The 17,995-nt window shown below is 52.3% G+C and overlaps 1 protein-coding gene across 25 annotated transcripts in view; it reads right to left on the bottom strand.

The window, feature by feature from the left end:
• ANK1 (ankyrin 1) overlaps positions 1-17,995 on the bottom strand; it is a 219,338-nt gene that overhangs the window by 3,675 nt on the left and 197,668 nt on the right. For 10 of the 25 annotated variants that reach the window (XM_053901025.1, XM_053901031.1, XM_053901027.1 and 7 more), the window contains 5 exons: positions 13,881-14,439; positions 10,627-10,924; positions 6,459-6,542; positions 5,304-5,444; positions 4,911-5,044 (listed from right to left, as the gene is read on the bottom strand). In XM_053901025.1, coding sequence (XP_053757000.1) covers positions 4,946-5,044; positions 5,304-5,444; positions 6,459-6,542; positions 10,627-10,924; positions 13,881-14,439 — 1,181 coding nt within the window. In that variant the 3' untranslated portion in view covers positions 4,911-4,945. Of the gene's footprint in view, positions 1-4,910; positions 5,045-5,303; positions 5,445-6,458; positions 6,543-7,113; positions 7,576-10,626; positions 10,925-13,880; positions 14,440-17,995 lie in introns of those variants that run through there. The other 15 variants (XM_053901030.1, XM_053901038.1, XM_053901040.1 and 12 more) reach the window with 9 other exon arrangements.

Here is a 17,995-nt window from a genome sequence, read left to right as displayed (position 1 = left end):
CATCACTGCCTGGGCTTCCCTGTCGGCCAAGCTGGTCTCCTCGGAGCCCTCCAAACCTACAGTGCCCTGCAGCTTCCTGCCTAGTTCGAGGCTCATGGATGCCATCCAGTTCCCTCTCTGCTGAAGCTCTGCTCACCGCCTTCAAGACCTCTCCTCCAGGGAGCCTCCCTGATAACTCCAGCACCTTCTCATTTCTCTCCCCTCAGCTCTGGAAGCTCCCCGCTGCCTCTGCTACCTTTTATTCAGAGAGATCACAGGGTGTAGTGGTTAAGAGCAGGAACTTTGAAGCCAGCCAGGTTGCCTGAGTTCATATCCTGTCTCTGCCAATTTCCTTGGTCATGTTACTTGCACTCTCTGTCACTCAGTTTCCTCTGCTATAAAATGAGGGCAATAATAGAATGTACCTCATTAGATTGTGGTGATGTTTCAAAGAGCTACAAAATGCTTGGGACAGTGTATGTGGATGTCAACCCTGACTAGGCTCTCTGGAAATGCCGCTGTCTTCGTGCTCTTTCCTGGGTCACAACTGCAGCATCTCCCTGGCTGGGGTAGAAACACTCTTAGGATAAAGGCCAGGCCATACCCTTCCCAGTGGTTTGTCCCCTAGCATCACCCCAGTGCTAAGCACGCCTCAAACAAGAGACATCTTAAAGTCTTGAGCCTAGGGAAAACAGCTTACTACTTCCACTTTTCTGCCCAGACACAGAGCAGAGGAGACAGGTGAGGCCTTAGAGATGATTCTATGGCAAATGCTCATCTAGTCTTTGGGTAAACTGAGACTCCGGGAGGAGCAGTGAGGGGGCAAGTGGGAGTACCCAGTGGTGGCAGGTGGTAGGACTGGAAGGCAAGTCTCCTGGCTGTGCCCTGGACCTTCCACTGCCCTGCACCTCTTGTTCCAGGGGTGCCCGAGGGAAAGGTCTCACCTTCTAGAGCGCAGAAAACAGCCCCCGCCCACTCCCAGTGACAGTGCTGCTCAGTGCCTGTCCCAGTCCATCTGCCCCCACCCTACCCAGTGTCTGTGGCCCTCCCCTCCAGCTTCCCCAGCCCCAGACTCATACCCCTGCAATGGCTAGGGAGTAGGGTGGACTGTAACTTAAAACAGCAAAATGAAACATGACCCTTTGCCTTCCTGCCCCTTTGGCCATTGAGATTGCTAATTGCTTAACTTTTAAACTTCCTAAAACACTCCACTGTCAGAACTAACACAAGTTCTTGCAACCACAGTGTCTGAATGGAAAGCGTCTCTTAAAAAAAAAGACAAGAGGGGAGCCTGGGTGGCTCAGCCCGTGAAGCATCCAACTCTTGATTTCCGCTCTGGTCATGATCTGTTTGTGGGTTCGAGCCCTGCATCGGGCTCTGTGCTGACAGTGCAGAGCCTGCCTGGGATTCTCTCTCTCTCCCTTTCTCTCTGCCCCTCCCCTGCTGACTCTCTCAAAATGAATAAACTTAAAAAAAAAAAAAAAAGGAAAACAAGAAAAAGCAGCAGTCGTGTGCCACAGCTTCCTGAGAGTCCCAGAAGCCAGAGCCACACAGACACAGAGGAATGCCAAGCCCCGGTGCCTGCCCAGGATGCGGGCAGCCCAGAGTGTTACGGGCTGCCCCCGCACAGCCTTCCAGCCACCCATGCCACACTGTTGCTCTCGCACAACTGACACCCAATTCTTGGACCTACATACTTGGGCACAAAGCAAAACCCACTAGCTGCTACTGTCACGTACAGTCAAGCCTTAACTCTACAGCAGTTCTGTGGCTTCTTACCCACCTCCAGGAAGCAGTCCCCTCCACCTGCCAGGCCTTAGATACAGAATCCTTCTCAAGATGGGAGTGACTGGGGGGAATCAGACGGGTAAGGGGGGGTTGATTCAGGTCTCACCTGGAATAGGGGTGTTCTGCTATCTTTGAACAAACTATAAACCATCATTCCTTTCGGCCCATTTTTCAATATCATACCTACAACTGTGCTGCATCACCTCTAGGAGATTTGGAAGGAAAACCAAAACTGGTCAGATCTCATTCTTCCATACACATAAAAATTACTTGAGAAGTTTGACACAGAATCCTGAGTTCCAGGATTTTAATTCAGTAGGTCAGGGGCAGGACTGGGAATGCACGTTTTAACCTGCCTCTCAGATGATGGTGACGCAGGATGTCGGTGACACTTTGAGACACGGTTGGGTGTACATTTGACAATGTATATGGCCTTTCACAAACATGAAAGGCCCCCTCCATCATGGTCACCATCCTACGAGAGAAGAGTGGCATCACTACTATGCTGTGGCTAAGGAAGCCAAGGTGTGGCGAGACCGGCTGACCTGCTACGTCATGGTACGGTCCCGTCTGCGCTGACTGAGCACAGGTGTCCTTCACCCTTCACGACAGCCTGCCCAGTTGCCATGACTATTTCTAAACCTTTCTACTGAGGTGAAAGGGACTATGTGCAATCTCCCTCATGGGGGTGGAGGCTCAGGACAGTCAAATGACTAATGCAAGGCATCGGACCTGGAGAAACAGGATGAGTCAGGCCGTGAATCTAGACTTCTAAGTCCCAGCTTTCACTCTCTCTGAAACAAAGAGTCAGTTCTTGCCATTTGCAGTGGTCACGTTCCAGAAAGTTGCCAATACTGATCCACCGCTCTCAAGGAAAATGCCTAGTTAGGTTCCTGTGAACCTCTAGTGGCCACATCTTTGTTAGAAAATGAATACGTAACCTTGATTTATGCTTCTGTATAGGCACCTTATTTAATACATATTGTTGATTCCTTAACGTTGAACTCACCACCAAAACAGTGCTCTAACTCACGGCCAGTGAATCCTATCTAACGTACGTCTTTGTCCCTGTAGGGCACATCACAGCCTTCTTGCTCTTAGGAAGACCATTTTAAACAGCTCTTAGGAGCCATTTTAAACAGCAAAATCAACAACAAGCACAAAAATGCAAAAAACATGGCACTCAACAACAGCCTGCAAAAAGGACACCCGTTCATAGCATGAGAGCTCCATTAGGGGGGCAGACTGGCGTCTTGTTCGCCCTCAGCTGGGAACGTGCGCCAGGGCGACTCCAATTTCTTGCCACGGTGTGTGTGTCTGTGAGCGACCGTGAAAGCACCATGAGTGTGGGTTTGGGGGTTGCCATAAATATTCGCCAGTAGGCAAATTTGCCAGTGTGGAATCCACGAGTCCTAAGGGCTGACGGTACATGCATGTGAGTGGGTGGCAGTAAATACTGAGGGTCAGCAGACCGTCTGCCCTTCAACGTCTGCTCTGCAGCCCTAGTCTTGCTGGGGCCGGGTGGGGGGGGCACTGCAGGCCACTTGGGACCTGGGCAGGAGCCTGACTCCACACCGGCTCCCTCCCCACTGTCCCCACCCAAACTTCCCTCGCCCGTTCTTAGCAGAGGCCCCGGCACTGTGCTGGAGCCAGGCTGCCCGGGTCTCCTGACACCCACGTGCAGTGGTACAGAACCGTATCTCCTTTGGGAGTTTCAGCCACCCTTGCAGATCATGTACAGAAAATTAAAATGAAGAAATCTTAGGCTCCTCCCCTCCCCCTAAAAACTGGAGCCAAACAGAAGCTGAAAGGTAAGGCCACTGCTGCCGCCACTACCATAGAGAAAACAAGGCGCAAGAGGACACTTTTCCTTCCACTCTCCGCTCCTTCAAATTATTTGTACTTTTGTATCCTTTCCGGGGCTCATCACGGCTAATCCACTAAGCCAGCAGCCTGGTGGGACCCCCTCGGCAGTGCCAGGGTTAACACTGTGACCTCCTTAAGCTGCTGAGGAGTCAGGTCTAATTTTATCCTATAACTGGATCTGTAGTCCTCTTTTTTTGCCCAAGTGCTGAGGTGTGTTGGGAAGCCCAGAGCCAGCACTTCTGGCAGCTTGGGAGGCAGTGGCCCTGCTTTTTGCTGAATGCAGAAAGCCAGAGCCTGCTTTCCTCTTGGCCCAGAGCCACCACACCCTGGGGGTTGAAATGGCAAGAGGCTGGTTAGTGCTGTGCTGGGGCCAGAACGCTTCCTTGCTTCCTGCCGACTCCCACCCCGATGCATCCTGTACTGAGCTGCCCCGAGCTGGGCACAGCAAACGGCCTCGGGGCAGCTCAGTACAGGATCCCTCAGGGAGGACGGAGGTCAGAGCTGGCCGCTGAAGCCCCCAGCACTGCACGGGCCCACTGGAGAGCCTTCGCTGCAGCATCTTCACAGCCCTCCCTCATTGCAAATCACCACACACCCCTGCTCCTCGGCCACACATGCTCACGCACGCCATGCACCCATCCCTGATAACCCTCCTAACTGGCTGGGAGATCACCATCCACCCCCCGGGCCTGTTTGCTTCACCCTTTCCTAGAAAGCAACAGAGCGACGTGTCTCAAGAAACATCACAGAGAACTGGTGCCTTGGGTTCACAGGATTTTTGACGGGTTCCAGGTTCAAGAGTCAGTGTTGTTCTAGGTCTATCACTGCTGGAGCTCTTCCTGCAGACTTGCGTTGAAATGGCATAGCCTAGGCAGACTCTGCTGTGCTCCCCGAGACCTGTCCCCCCTCCTCCAGATCCCCATAGCTTGGCTTTCAGGATAATATCAGCTACTGAGATTTACTGAGTGCTTTCACTCATCAAGGCATTTTTTCAAATCTGTATTTTTTGCACCCCCAGAGAGGTAATCAGCAGATGGTATTGTTTGCTGTTTTCTTGAGGAGGACAGGGATTCAGAGACACAGTTAGTAGGTTGGGAAACGAGAATCTGTGTCTCGAGGCCACAGCACCACTGTTCCTCCTGCATCATGCTGGGGGTGGCAGAGGGGTGAGCTCCCCTGCTGAAGGGGGAGACATGAGCAAGTGAGCAGCCATTCTCAGGACCAGCCACTCCACGAGGACCAGGCCATGCAGAAAGGATGCAGAAAGACAGTGTTACCTCCAAAGAGGCCATTTGAGGGGAGGGGCTAGAGATCACTGCTTGCCCCTTTTCAGGCTGGCCCGCTTCACTATCTGAGCCCCCTTCCTGCTCTCTATCAGGTCCGGCTGCAGGCTACTCCCTCTCAGCTCCACCTGGAGACAGCAGCAGAGACAGAACGCAGGACAGATCACACAGAGAGACAGGCAGAAAGTAGGCATGAGAACGACAGCACTTCCGGCAGCCGTGGAAACCCTGCCTGCCATGGAGGACAGAGGCACAGGGGAGACCAGAGGAGGTGAGCATGGTGCAGACTGGAGCCCAGACAGGGCGGGTGCACAGGTGAGCAGTTGGGAGAGGTGACAGGCGCTCAGAAGGGTGAGAGCCTCCGGGAGGCTGCAGCCGCCGCAGTACCTTGGCATGTGTCATAAAGTAATCAATATCAGCTTCCATCTCACTAGGGTCCTCCAGGGGCCCCTCAGCAATCACCTCCTCATGCTCCTGGGTGTCATCAGCACCAGATGAGTCTATCTGCCGAACAACTTTGCGAATGATCTGGAAGAGAGAGGGAAGGGAGAAAAGGCCCGTGAAGCCATTGAAACAGAGGATGAGAAGAGCAGGTCCCCGGGAGTGAGATCTGGGGGACAGGCAGCCTTTGTCCTTTGTCCTAAGGTGCCCTGCCATGAGTGGCCAAGAATGGGGACTGGTCTGTGACCACCACCCCCACCCCCATCACTGTGTGGAAAACAGGCTCTGGGCAGCCTCAGAGGGGCTAGAATTTGCAAATGGGTCTTAGCCGATTTCATTAATGATCAGTTTGCCTCTTCATATTGTTGGAAGTCACGCTGTCTTCCGTGCATTGTGAGCTCCTGAGGGCAAAGTGTATTTCCTTTTCATCTATGGTATTCCATGCAATTATGTTCCCTTATTCAGTCACCTGAATATTCCAACACTGTTTCCTCTGCACCTCCCATGTACTGGGACTGGGAGATGAAAACAAAATAAGACACAGTTCCTGTCTGCCTGAAGCACACTTTGTAAGAGGAAAGATGGCCACCTGAGTGGTCTTGCTTCAATAGCAGGAGCAGCACCACAGTGGAAACCCATACAAGGTCTTCCCTTTGCTCCTCCTCTCCCTTCTGCCCATGCCTATTACGGTGCCCAAAACCTGACAGGCAAAATCAGGTCTACTGAACTAAAATCTGCTACCCATTCAATGCACCTCCACAGCCCTTTTGGTTTCACAGGCCCATGGTAGTTCGGGGCCACCACCTTTCTGTCTTACAGCTGTTTTCAGGGCTAGACGTTGCTGGACTAGGTTTGGGCTGTTCCATGGAGCCTGGTCCTTCTGGAACAAAGTAGCAGGAGCTGAATTCAGGCTGAATCAGTAAAGTACCTTTGAGGAATGTCATACCGGACCTCAGAAGACCAGAGCTCCCGGCACCTGAACCTGTCTCTTTGGAGCCATGTTTACCCTCTGTTAGGGCAGCAGCGAGAAGCTGGGAGGTGAGTCCAGCACCATCTAGCCCCCCTGTGTCTCTCCAGCTCAGGAGGACTCTGTGCACCCACCTTCTTGGTGACAATGTTGCCCTGCTCATCTGTGAACTGTTCCTCTGTCACCTGCTCCCCTGGAATACTCTGAAACTCATTCCCCTAGGATTGGAGAAAAGGAGAAAATTCAGTATTCGTAAGCGGGTAGTCTGGGAAAGAGGTGGCGGATGAAGAAAAGAGTGGGAGCCAGCAGCCACAGGCGGACAAATCCCCACTGCGGCAGGAAACTCCAGCTCAGCAAGTGGTGGCACACAAACCGAGAGCTCCAAGCGCGAGCAGTGCCCCTGGGGGCCGTGGGGCCCGAAGATGGGATGGAGCCCCAAGCTTGCAAGATTGATACCCTCAACAGGGAGCAGGCAAAACCAGGCTGGTTACATAAGTTTTACAGAGGAGGCCCTGAGGCAGGAAGCGAGGCACCTAATTTCGATTTCGACAGCACTTTCCGGTGTAGAAAGCCCTTCCACAGACACTGAGGCCGGGAGTGTGGCCTCCCAAGTCCCGGAGCTGAGCCTCCGGTGCAACCGCGGCGCAGTGGGCTGTGCAGAATCCACACCCAGACCCGCTCCTGCGGCAGCGCCCAGCCCCTGACGTGGGGTCCCGCACCGCCCCCCAGCTGCTGCCCGCGCACATGGCAGTGCCGTGCCCTCAGCCCTGCCTCCTGCCTGGTGGTTACCTTCAGGAAAACCCGACGCCGGACCACCCTCGTGGAGATGGTCTCCTCGTCGTCACTCACGCCCTCGCTCTCCCCCAGCTCCTTGTCCAGCTCCTGGTGGATGTGCTTCAGCACAAAGCACAGGGAGCCCTTGACAATGTGCATCACGTTCTGACAGCTGACCAGAAAGAAGCCCAGGAGCACTAGGGTGACCAGGAGCTGGGTGATGAAAGTCCACATCCTCACCTCCTCAGCAGCTGGGCCCTCCAGGGACTAGCAGGACTAGGGGTCCGGCCACTGTGGGGGTCCAGTCTCTCATTCTCCTCTGGGACTCCTGAGTGCCCCTGGGGCCCCTTCCATTCTCTCTCCGCAGGAGACTGGACGGCCCCTCACCACAACTGCCCTGCTGAGTGCCCTCCTGCTGAGCTGCCCTAGGCTCTGCCCTCACGCCTGGGTGACATCAGGCCTCGATAATTTTAGCTCCCCAAACCAGCTGCTGGGGCTGTCCAACTGGGCTAGAAGGGAGCTGGCAGGTGCGCCTGTCCTGGGCACTGAAAGCGCATGTCAAAGTCACTCTGTGAGTAACTGGTGCCCCATCCTGTGCTCTTGCCCTCCAGGCCTATGTGAACTACAGGCAGTGCTGCCCAGGAACATGTTCCCTTTCAGGGACTCCAGGAAAGCTGTTTGAGAACGTGGCTACTTGTGTGTTTCCCTGGTCTGTTACTGCCGTGATGAGAATGGAGTTCACCCCCATGTGCAGGGATGGGACTGGCTAATACCCTGGACAGACAGTTAGGGGTTTCTTTCAAAAATAGCCCTGGGACGAGTGATTTGCTCAGGCCTAGCCAAATTAGCCCAGTGGGGTCCACACTGGTGGTGGGGCCCCCTGGAAGCCCTTGCAGTTCCCATCAGCCCCGAGGGCCCTCTGCACTCCCCGCCCCCTTTACCGGGCACAGCAACCCTAAACGTAAGCGTTTAACTGGTGTGTCTATTTAAGGCCTGTCCTCAAAGGCTCTTCCCATGCCGGGCTGTCAACGCCCACGAGCAGGAACCATGCGCTTTAAGCTTGTCTTTACAGAGCTGATTCACAAATGCAGAGGGCAGCAGCTGCCGCAGAGAGGAATTTCACTTTCGGGATCAAGCTGTTCCTCTTTGAGTAACAGGGAACAAAGATCTGGGACACAGCCAGCTGACCCTGCAACTCACTCACTGTAAGGGCTTGGGAAACCTGGGTACCTTCTCTGGGCCTCAGTTTCCTCCTTCTGTAAAACAGGGACGACTAGGAGTGAGTACTGCTGGCAGGCAGGATTCTACGTGCATTTCATACACTAACCCAGTTAAGCCTTCCGACGACCCTGCCATTTTTCCATTTTACACAGAGGAAATAGAGGCACAGAGAGGTTAAATAACTTGCCTGGTCAAAGAGTAAGGAAATGACTCAAGTTTCAAACTCCCATCACTACACAATACTGCCTTGTTTCAACAAGGAAGCACCTGGAAAAAATAAAAGCCCATGGCACATGCAAAGGAGCTGGGCACTGGAGGGCATTCATTGTTAGCCCAGATAAGAGTCCAACTTCAGATATTTCCATCTGGGGTCTCAGAGGAGAATGTCCTACAGTCATCTCAGGCTTGCCTTCCTGGCTCCAAATTGGAGGGCATCTCTCTGTCAGTGTTTCCAGAGACTTACTGGAAATACTAGTAAATGGGCTCTTTGGAAACCCTTGCCTTCAATGGGCCTCATTATCATCTCTGGGGTCCCATCAGATGACGAGGACAACAGCTCACCCACAACATCCAATCCTGTCCTAGATTTGGAAGGCATCAGGCCTGGGGGCCCTTCATAGCCACTCATTCCGACTGGGAAACGGGATCCGGACTCCCCTGGCCCTGACACTGGTTCACTGTGTGACCCTGGAGAAGCTTCTCTGGAACCTCAGTTTCCTCAATGATAAATGAGGCAGTTGGACCCTATGACCTAGAAGGTTTCTCTCATGATCCCCTAGAGTGCCCTTGCTTTTTCCCCAGTCCTCCCATGACCAAAGGCTGACTGCAGAGGGGCCATGCATAAGAAGGCTCCTGGTGTCCTTCTCTTTCCCAAGGATTCAGGATCATAGACCCAGTTAAGAGCACCCATGCTCTCAGCCCAGTGCTTGCTATTAGGAGCAGTAGAAGTGCCAAAGGCTAGCCTGATGGCCAAGAATGCACAGGGTGGTCTGGGGTTAAAAATGGACACAGCTGCCTATCTTGTCCAAGTCACATACTTGGAGGGAAGTATCTAAATAAAACCATATTGGATTCCTAGCAGTTCTTTGCAGCCAGCAGCCCAGCATTATTGTGCAGCTAACCTGGTCGTGGGGGCCCCAAGGTGCCTGCTAGGGCTCAGGTTCAGGTAGGGCAGAGAGAGAAGAGAAAGCAGCAGAGGGGAGAGAGAAGAGGAAAGGGCTCCCAAATGAGGAAACAGTGCTGACTGAACCATAAGAAACCAAATGAGACGCAGAACACATCATTTATGCACACGCTAAAAATGCATATGCACGGAATGGCCATGCAGATTTTATAAAAGAGCATACATTAAAAAGGCACAGCTTAATAAGGTATCCGGGATTTGTTTCAAAATAATATGTTGGGGGAGAGAAAAGTGGAGAAGGTATAGATGAAACAAGATTGGCCATAACTGGGTAACTGTACAGCCTGGGTGGAGTGTGCATGCAAATTAATATGCTATTCTGTTTTTGTATTTATTTGCGATTTTTCAAAATAAAAAATTTTTCCAAAAACACATTAAAATGGATGTCTACGGGAGTGGGAATGTTTGGGGGCAAGAGAATGTGAAAGGGGAGTGAAGCTAAAGCAAACAGATAATAAGTACAGCAGGGCAAACCCAAACAGAGGAGGGAGGCCTGAGGTAGGCAGAGACCAGAAGTCAGGAGCGAGGCCAGCAGGCCTCTCCTGGTCCACCTGAGGAGCCCCCCACAGGATCACAGAACTCCTGAGCCAGTGCACCTTGGTGGTAATCCATTCATTCCTCCTTTACCAATGAGGAAACCCAGATGCCAAGAAGAGAGTGGCTTGTCCGTGGCCACACTGACCATGGTGGGACCAGGATTAGTCTAACACTCAGGTCTCTCTGCTCTACACCCTTCCTAAAACACACCACGGAAAAAGAAAACAAACAAAAACCATGGCTTGGGAATCAGCCAGACCTAAGTGCAAAGCCTGCCTCTCATCCTGTGACCTTGGACAAGCGGCTTGACCGTCAGCTGCCACATGGGAATGACAACAGAGACCCGAGGCAGTGTGAGCATGACATCATATGCCGTGTGCCTGGGATGCCCTGTGAATGTTACTTCCTTCCCTCAGCAGAGACCGGGGCTTTGTATCCTTGCTTCTAGAGAAAGTGAAGTCACAGCCACAACTTTTAAAGAAAGGAAGCATGCTTGGCCTAGGGCTTGATAGAATGAGAGGCTACCCTGGGCCTCAGGCCCCTCCAGTGCTGGCAGGCATCAGCAGGTGCCTCTGTGGGCGTCTCACCTCTGCCATCTGGGAGAAAGTGCTCCGAGCCTCCTGCACCCACTCCTGGTGGCTTTGTCGTCTCCGTTCCCTGTCGGCCTGCAGGCTCTCAGCCTCTGGTTGCTCCTCCCAAATGTGCTCAGTTGCAGACATCAGGACCTTCTCATACTCCTGAGATCCACTGGGCTCCAGCTCTTTGATGGTGGTGACCGTACTCTGGAATGAGTGTGGGCCACGTACGACCTCCTCTTGCCAGGAACTTTGTGCAGCATCTTGTAGGTATGAGACAATGGAGCCTTCTTCCTCCCAGTCCTGCAATCTGGGGTCCAGGAAGAGAGAAAGGGCACTGGGTCGCCCTTCAGTCTCTGGCCGCTCAGATACCCTCCCCCTCCAGAGCGCTGGCTCCATGTCCCATACTGCACACCCGAGGGACGGGACTGCATGAGCAATTACACATGGTCAGCACATAGCTGACTGCCCTGTCCAGAGAGGCACAAGTGGCCCATTCCTGCTGTCCAGGTGGAGAGGCCACGGGTACCAGTGCCACTGGCCCATCCCTTTAAGTGGCTGGCTTTTCACCCTGGGCTCCTGAGGCACTTGGCTCACACTGATGGCTGTCACCCAGGTCTCCATGCCCATCACCTCCTCTGCCTCCCTCCAGCCCTCCAGGCCACCTGCACTCCACAGTCCTTATCCCAGTGCTCATCCAATAAGGCGACCACTCTCTCCCTGTGGAAACACAATCTTCTATGGCTTCTGGATACCACATTTGCCTGGTTTTCCCCCCTCTCTCTGGCTACCACTTCTCAGTGTCCTTTGTCAGTTTCTCCTAATTTCTCTGACTTCTGAGCACTGGGCCACCCCAGGGCTCAGTTCTCAGACCTCATCTCTACCTACATCTACCTCCTAAGTGAGCTCGTTCAATCCATGGCTTCACATCCCACCTGTGTCCTCATGATGCCCAGGTGTGCACACAGAATCTCTTCCTCAAGCTGCAGATGTATATGCCCAGCTGCCTCCTGAATGTCTTTGCTCTGGGGGGCTCTAACAGGCATCTCAGGGATAGCACGATCAAATCCATACTCCTGACTTCCCCCCCCCTCCCTGTTCTGCCCAGTCTTCCCCACCCTGCACTACATAGCCTCTTCATCCTTCCAGTTGTCAGGTCAAGGACACTAGGGAACTCTTAGACTTCTCTCTCTCACACTCCATGTCTTATTTGTCAGCAAACCTCGTTTGTTCAACTTTCAAGCATATAACCTGAACACAATCATTTCTTACCACCAGCACTGCCGCCATCTTGGTCCATACTAGTAGCAACTCTTACCTCCTGGCTCATCTCCCTGCCTCTGCCTGACCCCTGGCCCTGTCAGGCTGTTCTCAAGGCAGCTGCCACATCACCTCACTCCCTCTGCTCAAAACCCTCCAGTGGCTCACCATCCTACCCAATGAATGCCAAAGTCTTTCTAGGAACTCAAGGCTGGACGTGTCTGGCCCCATTAGCTCCTTCCATCACTCTGCTGTGATCAGTGACCTTCTCACTGGTCCTTGACTAGGCCATGCATGTTCTACCACAAGACCTTTGCACTGGCTGGGTCTTCTGCTGGATATGTCCCCTCTGGTATTCATACGATTCACCCCTTAATTCCTTCTGGTCTTCACTCCAACGTCACAGACTCAGGCCTCCCCTGCTACCCAATCCCTCATTTTGGCCATCCCCTCTCCACACAGGTATGTGCATCCCACCCTCTTCCCTCCTTTATTTTCCTTTTTAGCTCTATCATCTAACTTTCCCCTTTTAAATACTTTCCATTTATTTGGCTTTATCTCATTTATTGTCCATTTCCTCACTAGATCACACACTCTCTGCAGATGGGAGACTTTTCTGTGTTTGGTTCAATGCCACATCTCCAGCACCGAGGCACGTTTATAGGTGCCTGGCACACAGTAGGCACGCAATACATACTGTTGGGTGAGTGAACGACATTCATCTGTCCCCACCGGAGGGCTGACCAAGGATAGAGAGCCAAGCTGTACCACATCCCGCACTGGCACCAGGCCTTCCGGTTCCCCATTTGGTGGCCCTGCTGGGATAGTGGTGCAGGGGCTGGCACATAGTGTGCTCTCAATGCCTGCTGAATGAATGGTTACCACAGGTTGTTGGGTGATGGCCTCTGTCACAGGCATGCCAGTATTTCACTCTACTCAGTCTGTCCAATTCTCCCCACTAAACAAAGGATTCGTTTAGGAAACAAAACCAAACCAAAATAAATCCCTGCTGTCTCCTCTTGTAAATGGCTTTCTCTTCCCTCCTACATCGGTACTTGGGTCACACTGAGTGGACCCGGTCAGACTGGGCTTCTGAGAGGGTCTGAAGGGGGATGTGGGTGGGAAGAGGAAGTGGCCAGACCTGAGCAACCTGGGTGTGCTGGCTGTGCACAGCCTTCAGGGAGCATGTAAACTCTCTCCTTGCGTTAGGGAAAATATGGAAGAAAGGGCCACTGTGGCCCAGTTCCTATGCCAGTCCAGGAAGGCCAAAGTGACCCTCCACATTCTGCCCAGCCCTAGGGTATGGTGGGCCCAGTGCCATGGACGTGAGTCGAGCCTGTGGCTTCTACAGCATCTGCAGAAGGCCCTTCTGCCTGAACCATCCAAGCTGCTGTCCTGCTACAGGCACAGGAGCATCCCAGGAGAATCACCCATCTCTCAGTAGATGAAAGCTCTGTCCTGCCCCAATAAGCCCACCAGCCTCACACTTTCAAAGGGGGACAGTTTCAAAGGGGGCACCATTATCAGCTCGGTCACACTCAAGGTGTGAGACTGCCTGAATAACTTCCCTGGGCCCTGCTCCTTCTGCGTTTCTAAATATGGTCTTCAACAGCAAGCACCCAACAGAAAGGGCCCAGAGCACCTACCCTCAGCTGCACTTTGGAGAGGTGGCTCTACCAAGCCTTACAATCTCTCTCTCCTAGCGCCCTTCCCTGTCCCAACGACCCGGCCTCTCCCCTGCTGGCCACACCCAGGGGCATCCTGGGCGAGGACTGGCCTTTACAGATCACTGTTCCACTCCTACAGGACAGAGGGCTGAGCGAGGGCTGGGTGACTTCACAGGCCAGCTGGCGCCACACTGAGCTGCTTTGCTCCTGGGCAGTTAGAGCGCAGGGTCAAGGTCAGCGGCAGCACCTAAGCATTCCCTCTGTACTCACTGTCAGGCACCATCTCACCCGAAGCCCAGGAAGACGAAACATATCCTGTCATGGCAGCCCGGCCCTTACCTGTCCTGGCTGGTCTCCATCACCCGACTCACGCTGGGGGATTCTGTGATGTGGGCTTGCACCCTCTGCTGGCCTGAAACAAGAGACACTTCATTCTCTGAGTCCTGACCTACACCTGTGGAGTCCTCCTGACTCTTATGACCTGGCAGCTTCTCTTCTGACCTCTGACCTTCTTCCTGGTCAAGCAAATCGATAAGGCCATTTGTGGCATCTGAATCCACTGTGTCATCCTCCACAAGGTCCAGAGAGCCCAGCGTGGGGCCCTGGGGTCCCTCGGAGAGCACCCCTTCCAGCTTCCACTCATGGCCGGTGGCGTCAGAGTCCTCGGCCTTGCTGCACTCCAGAGAGGAGTCCTCAGCAGTGACCAGGGAGGGTGTGAGGCCCGCAGACCACACCTGCATGTCAGACATCTCCAGCATGGTGTCATGCTCCGTGGCCGCCAATGGGATGGCATCTATGACGGCCACCTCGTTCCAGTACTGGTCTGCACGCAGCGGAGAGGGAAGTGCGTACTGCAGGGAGGCAGGGGACAGCAGCTCGTCCTGCAGCGAGGAGTAACCTGGATGGGCAGACAGAGGGCAACATGCTCCAGAAGCGATTTTTGTCACACACACTTACGTGCAAATCCACACACACGCACACGCCTGTGCATGCACGCACACGCAAACACACACACACACACACACACACACACACACACACACAGAGGCACAGCCATTGAAAATGCATGCACATTCCGGGGAGGGGGCTTTCCAAGCTCCGTGTCCAATGCTCAGGCTTGTGGCTGCTGCCCCGGGCACCAGGGCAGGAGAAACAAGGCTCTGTGGGGGACAGCCAGGAAGTAGGGGGTGGAGACGAGGGATCCTTTGCTGAATGGCAAAGAGAAGAGATTGGAATTCTTTCTTGTCCAGTTCAGAGCGCTAGATCAAGAAGCCTTGAGTCAAAGGATTTGTGCTCCAATCTGTCTAACCAGAGGAAAGCCCACTTCTTGATGTCTGGGCAGAAAGAAATGTTGCTCTTTCTTTGCTTGAAACATTCCTTTAGCACAGTCCTTGGGGTATCAGTCAGGAATGTACCTTCAAGGGAGGGTACTGCCCACCCAGGTCTGGGGGCAATAACCAAGCTGCCTTGGAGGGGTCTAACGGGGTGCACCGAACACCCACCCTCCGAGCGCTGGTCAAATGGCAAACCATTTGGTGCCAGATGAAGTAACTTTTCCTCAAGTTGCAGACTGGTTCTGGAAATGCTGAGTGCTCTAAAGTGGCACAAGGGAGAGTTCTAAGCATTCAAAATAGGAGGCCAGGTCAGAGGGCAGCAGGAGGCCCCGGCACATCTGCCCTGACGCTCCTGGCCCTGCTCAGTTCACACCAGCTCCAGGTCAGCAGTCAGCCAGCTCAGGCCGCTGCATGCATAGCCCGAGGGTCACCACAGCCTGTTCCTCTGGCTACTCCTTGAGACTGGCTCAGACAAGAGGCCCTGCTAGCCTTCTGGTTGGCTCTGGCACTGGCTCCCTGACGTTCAGCAGCAACTAGGAGCCTGGGTGAGTGGCACGTGCACGTGTATGAGGAATCTGAGTGCGAGCTGAAAGGGCACGTTCTGTCAGTTGGCCCCTCTGCTCTCCTCCAGCCAGGAGTGGGGGTCCATGGATAGGGCAAAGAGGGCCTCTGCCTCCCCTTCAGAGCTGGTACCCATCTGTGGGTGGGAGAAGGGACCGGAACACAAGCTTCTCCAGTCAGCTCAGCTCGTCTGGGGAACCGGGGTTTAGAGCAGGACCCCTGGGGATGGGCGAGGCCGCCCCTACAGCGTCTCTAAGGACCTCCCTGTGCCAGAGAGGCCCCTAACCTAGCGTTCAGACTCTCCATCCCGCCGTTCACCCCTCACCACCCCACATCCAGCTCTTCCCAGGGCCTGGCCTTTCTTCCGGCCGCATGGACCCTCCTATCCCAAGTCTGGAACTCAGCTCCTGCTCTCCCAGTTCTTCTCTACTTGACACAATACCATCTGCTGCTCTCCTCATTAACTCACTTGTTCAACCAAAAGGTGTGAACTGAGGCCCGCTTACGTGCCAGGTACCGTGTGAAGGGCTGAGGATTACAAACACACCAACGCACACAAACAAGACAGGTTCCCGTCATCCTCTTTTTTCATGACGTTTTCCCTGAGACTTGAGCTCACCTTGTTTTGGCAATCTCTGAGCCCATCCTATGTTCTCTCACTGAGCTGGCTCATGGGACTGTACACCCTTTGAGGGCAGGGGTGGTGTCTCCCTCCTCCTCCCACTTTCTTAGAACAGGATTGGGAATCCGTTGGCCAGAGCGCTCCAGAGTGTGAGGAGGGTACAGGAGCCAGAGTGGATGACCTCAGCCATATTTAGCCAAACCACAACTGCTGACTTAAAGATGTGTTCCAGGAGCCAGGAGCCATGCTGTGTGATTGACATACAGCCTCCCTTAATCTTCCCAGGAGAGTTCTCTCGCTGACCGATCTCTACAAGTCTATGTGATTCCAGGTCCCAAAATGAGAAGGAGGACGAAGAGACCATCAGGTGGTGGGGTGGCTGGGAGGGCAGGGCTGCGTTTGCCAAGACTAAAGGACTCCCCTTTCAGCTCTGGCCAAAAGAGGAGGAACAAAGAGGAGGTGGGAAAGTAGGAAAAATGGACAGAACAAATCTTCCCATGTTAAATCAAAGTGACTGTATGTGAAACCATGACCCATTGGGAAACCAGGGCCAAGGGCCTTCAAACCATCCACAGTAATCTCTCTGGAATATATGTGAGCCGAACATTTTAGAGTCAAGTGATTATTCTCTTCTTATTCTTGAAGGCATTATCGTATTATTGCAGTTACTAATTGAGCATCCATTTTGTATAGAACATACCAAATATGTTATTTTTAATTGTCACAACAACCCTGTGAGTAAGGCAATATCACTCCTACTTTATAGATTAGGGAACTAGAGGTACAGCAACTAGCTCAGGGCACATAGTAAGAGTGGTCTGGTCTACTAGATTTTGCCATTAGCATCTTTTAAAATTGCTTTATTGAGGTATAGTTGACATACAGTAAGTGTGCATATTTAAAGCAGATAATTTGATGAGTTTCATGAAACCATCACCACAATGAAAAGAGGGATATTCATCACCCTTGAAAGGTGTCTTCATGCTTTATAATCCTTCCTTCTGTGTCCGTGTTCCCAGGTAACCACTGATCTGCTTTCTGACACTATACATTAGTTTGCATTTCCCAGAACTTTATATAAATGGAATTAGACAGTATGTACTTTTTTTTTAAATCTGGCTTCTTTCACTTGGCCTATTTGGGTAACATCCTTGCTGTTGGATGTATTGATGATTTATCCATTGTTAGTGCTGAGCTGTATTCCATTAGATGCACCACAGTTTATCCATTTACCTGTTAATCGACATTTGAGTTGCTTCCAGTCCGGGGCTGTTACAAATAAAGCTGCTTGTCTATGTGAACATATGCTTTGTTTCTTTAGGATACACACCTAGGAGTAGCGTGGCTGGATCATATGATAGGTGTACTTTAACGTCTTAAGAAACAAAAGTGCTTTCCAAATTGGCTGTTTCATTTTACATTCCCACCAGCAATGATATGAGAGTGCCAATTCCTCCCTATCCTCAGTGACACCTGGTATGATCAACCTTTTTCATTTTAGCCATTCTGACAGGGGTGTAGTGGTATCTCCTTGTATTTCCCTAATGGGTATTAGTGTTGAACACCTTTTTATGTGTTTCTTTGCCATCTTTGTATCTTCGGGGTTAACTGTTCAAATCTGCTCTGCTAAAAACTGGGTTGTTTGTTTTCTTATTATTGAGTTTTGAGAGTTCTTTACATATTCTGGATACAAGTCTTATATCAGATGATTATTTCCAATATTTCTTCCCAAACTGTAGCTCATCTTTTCACTTTCATAATAGTGTATTTTGAAAAGCAGGTTTTTGTTTCTGAAGAAGCCCAATTTACCAATTTGTTCTTTGACAGATTGTGCTTATGGAGTTGGGGCTAAGAAATCTTTGCCTTACCCGAGATTTCTAAGGTTTTCTTTCATGTTTTCTTCTAGAAGTTTTAAGGTTCTATGTTTATTTCTAGAA

This window comes from Panthera pardus, unplaced genomic scaffold, assembly GCF_024362965.1.
Source record: "Panthera pardus isolate Hobbes unplaced genomic scaffold, ASM2436296v1 HiC_scaffold_13, whole genome shotgun sequence".
NCBI lineage: Eukaryota > Metazoa > Chordata > Mammalia > Carnivora > Felidae > Panthera > Panthera pardus.
Note: the sequence above shows the minus strand (reverse complement) of the source record. Positions and strands in the feature narration are given on the sequence as shown.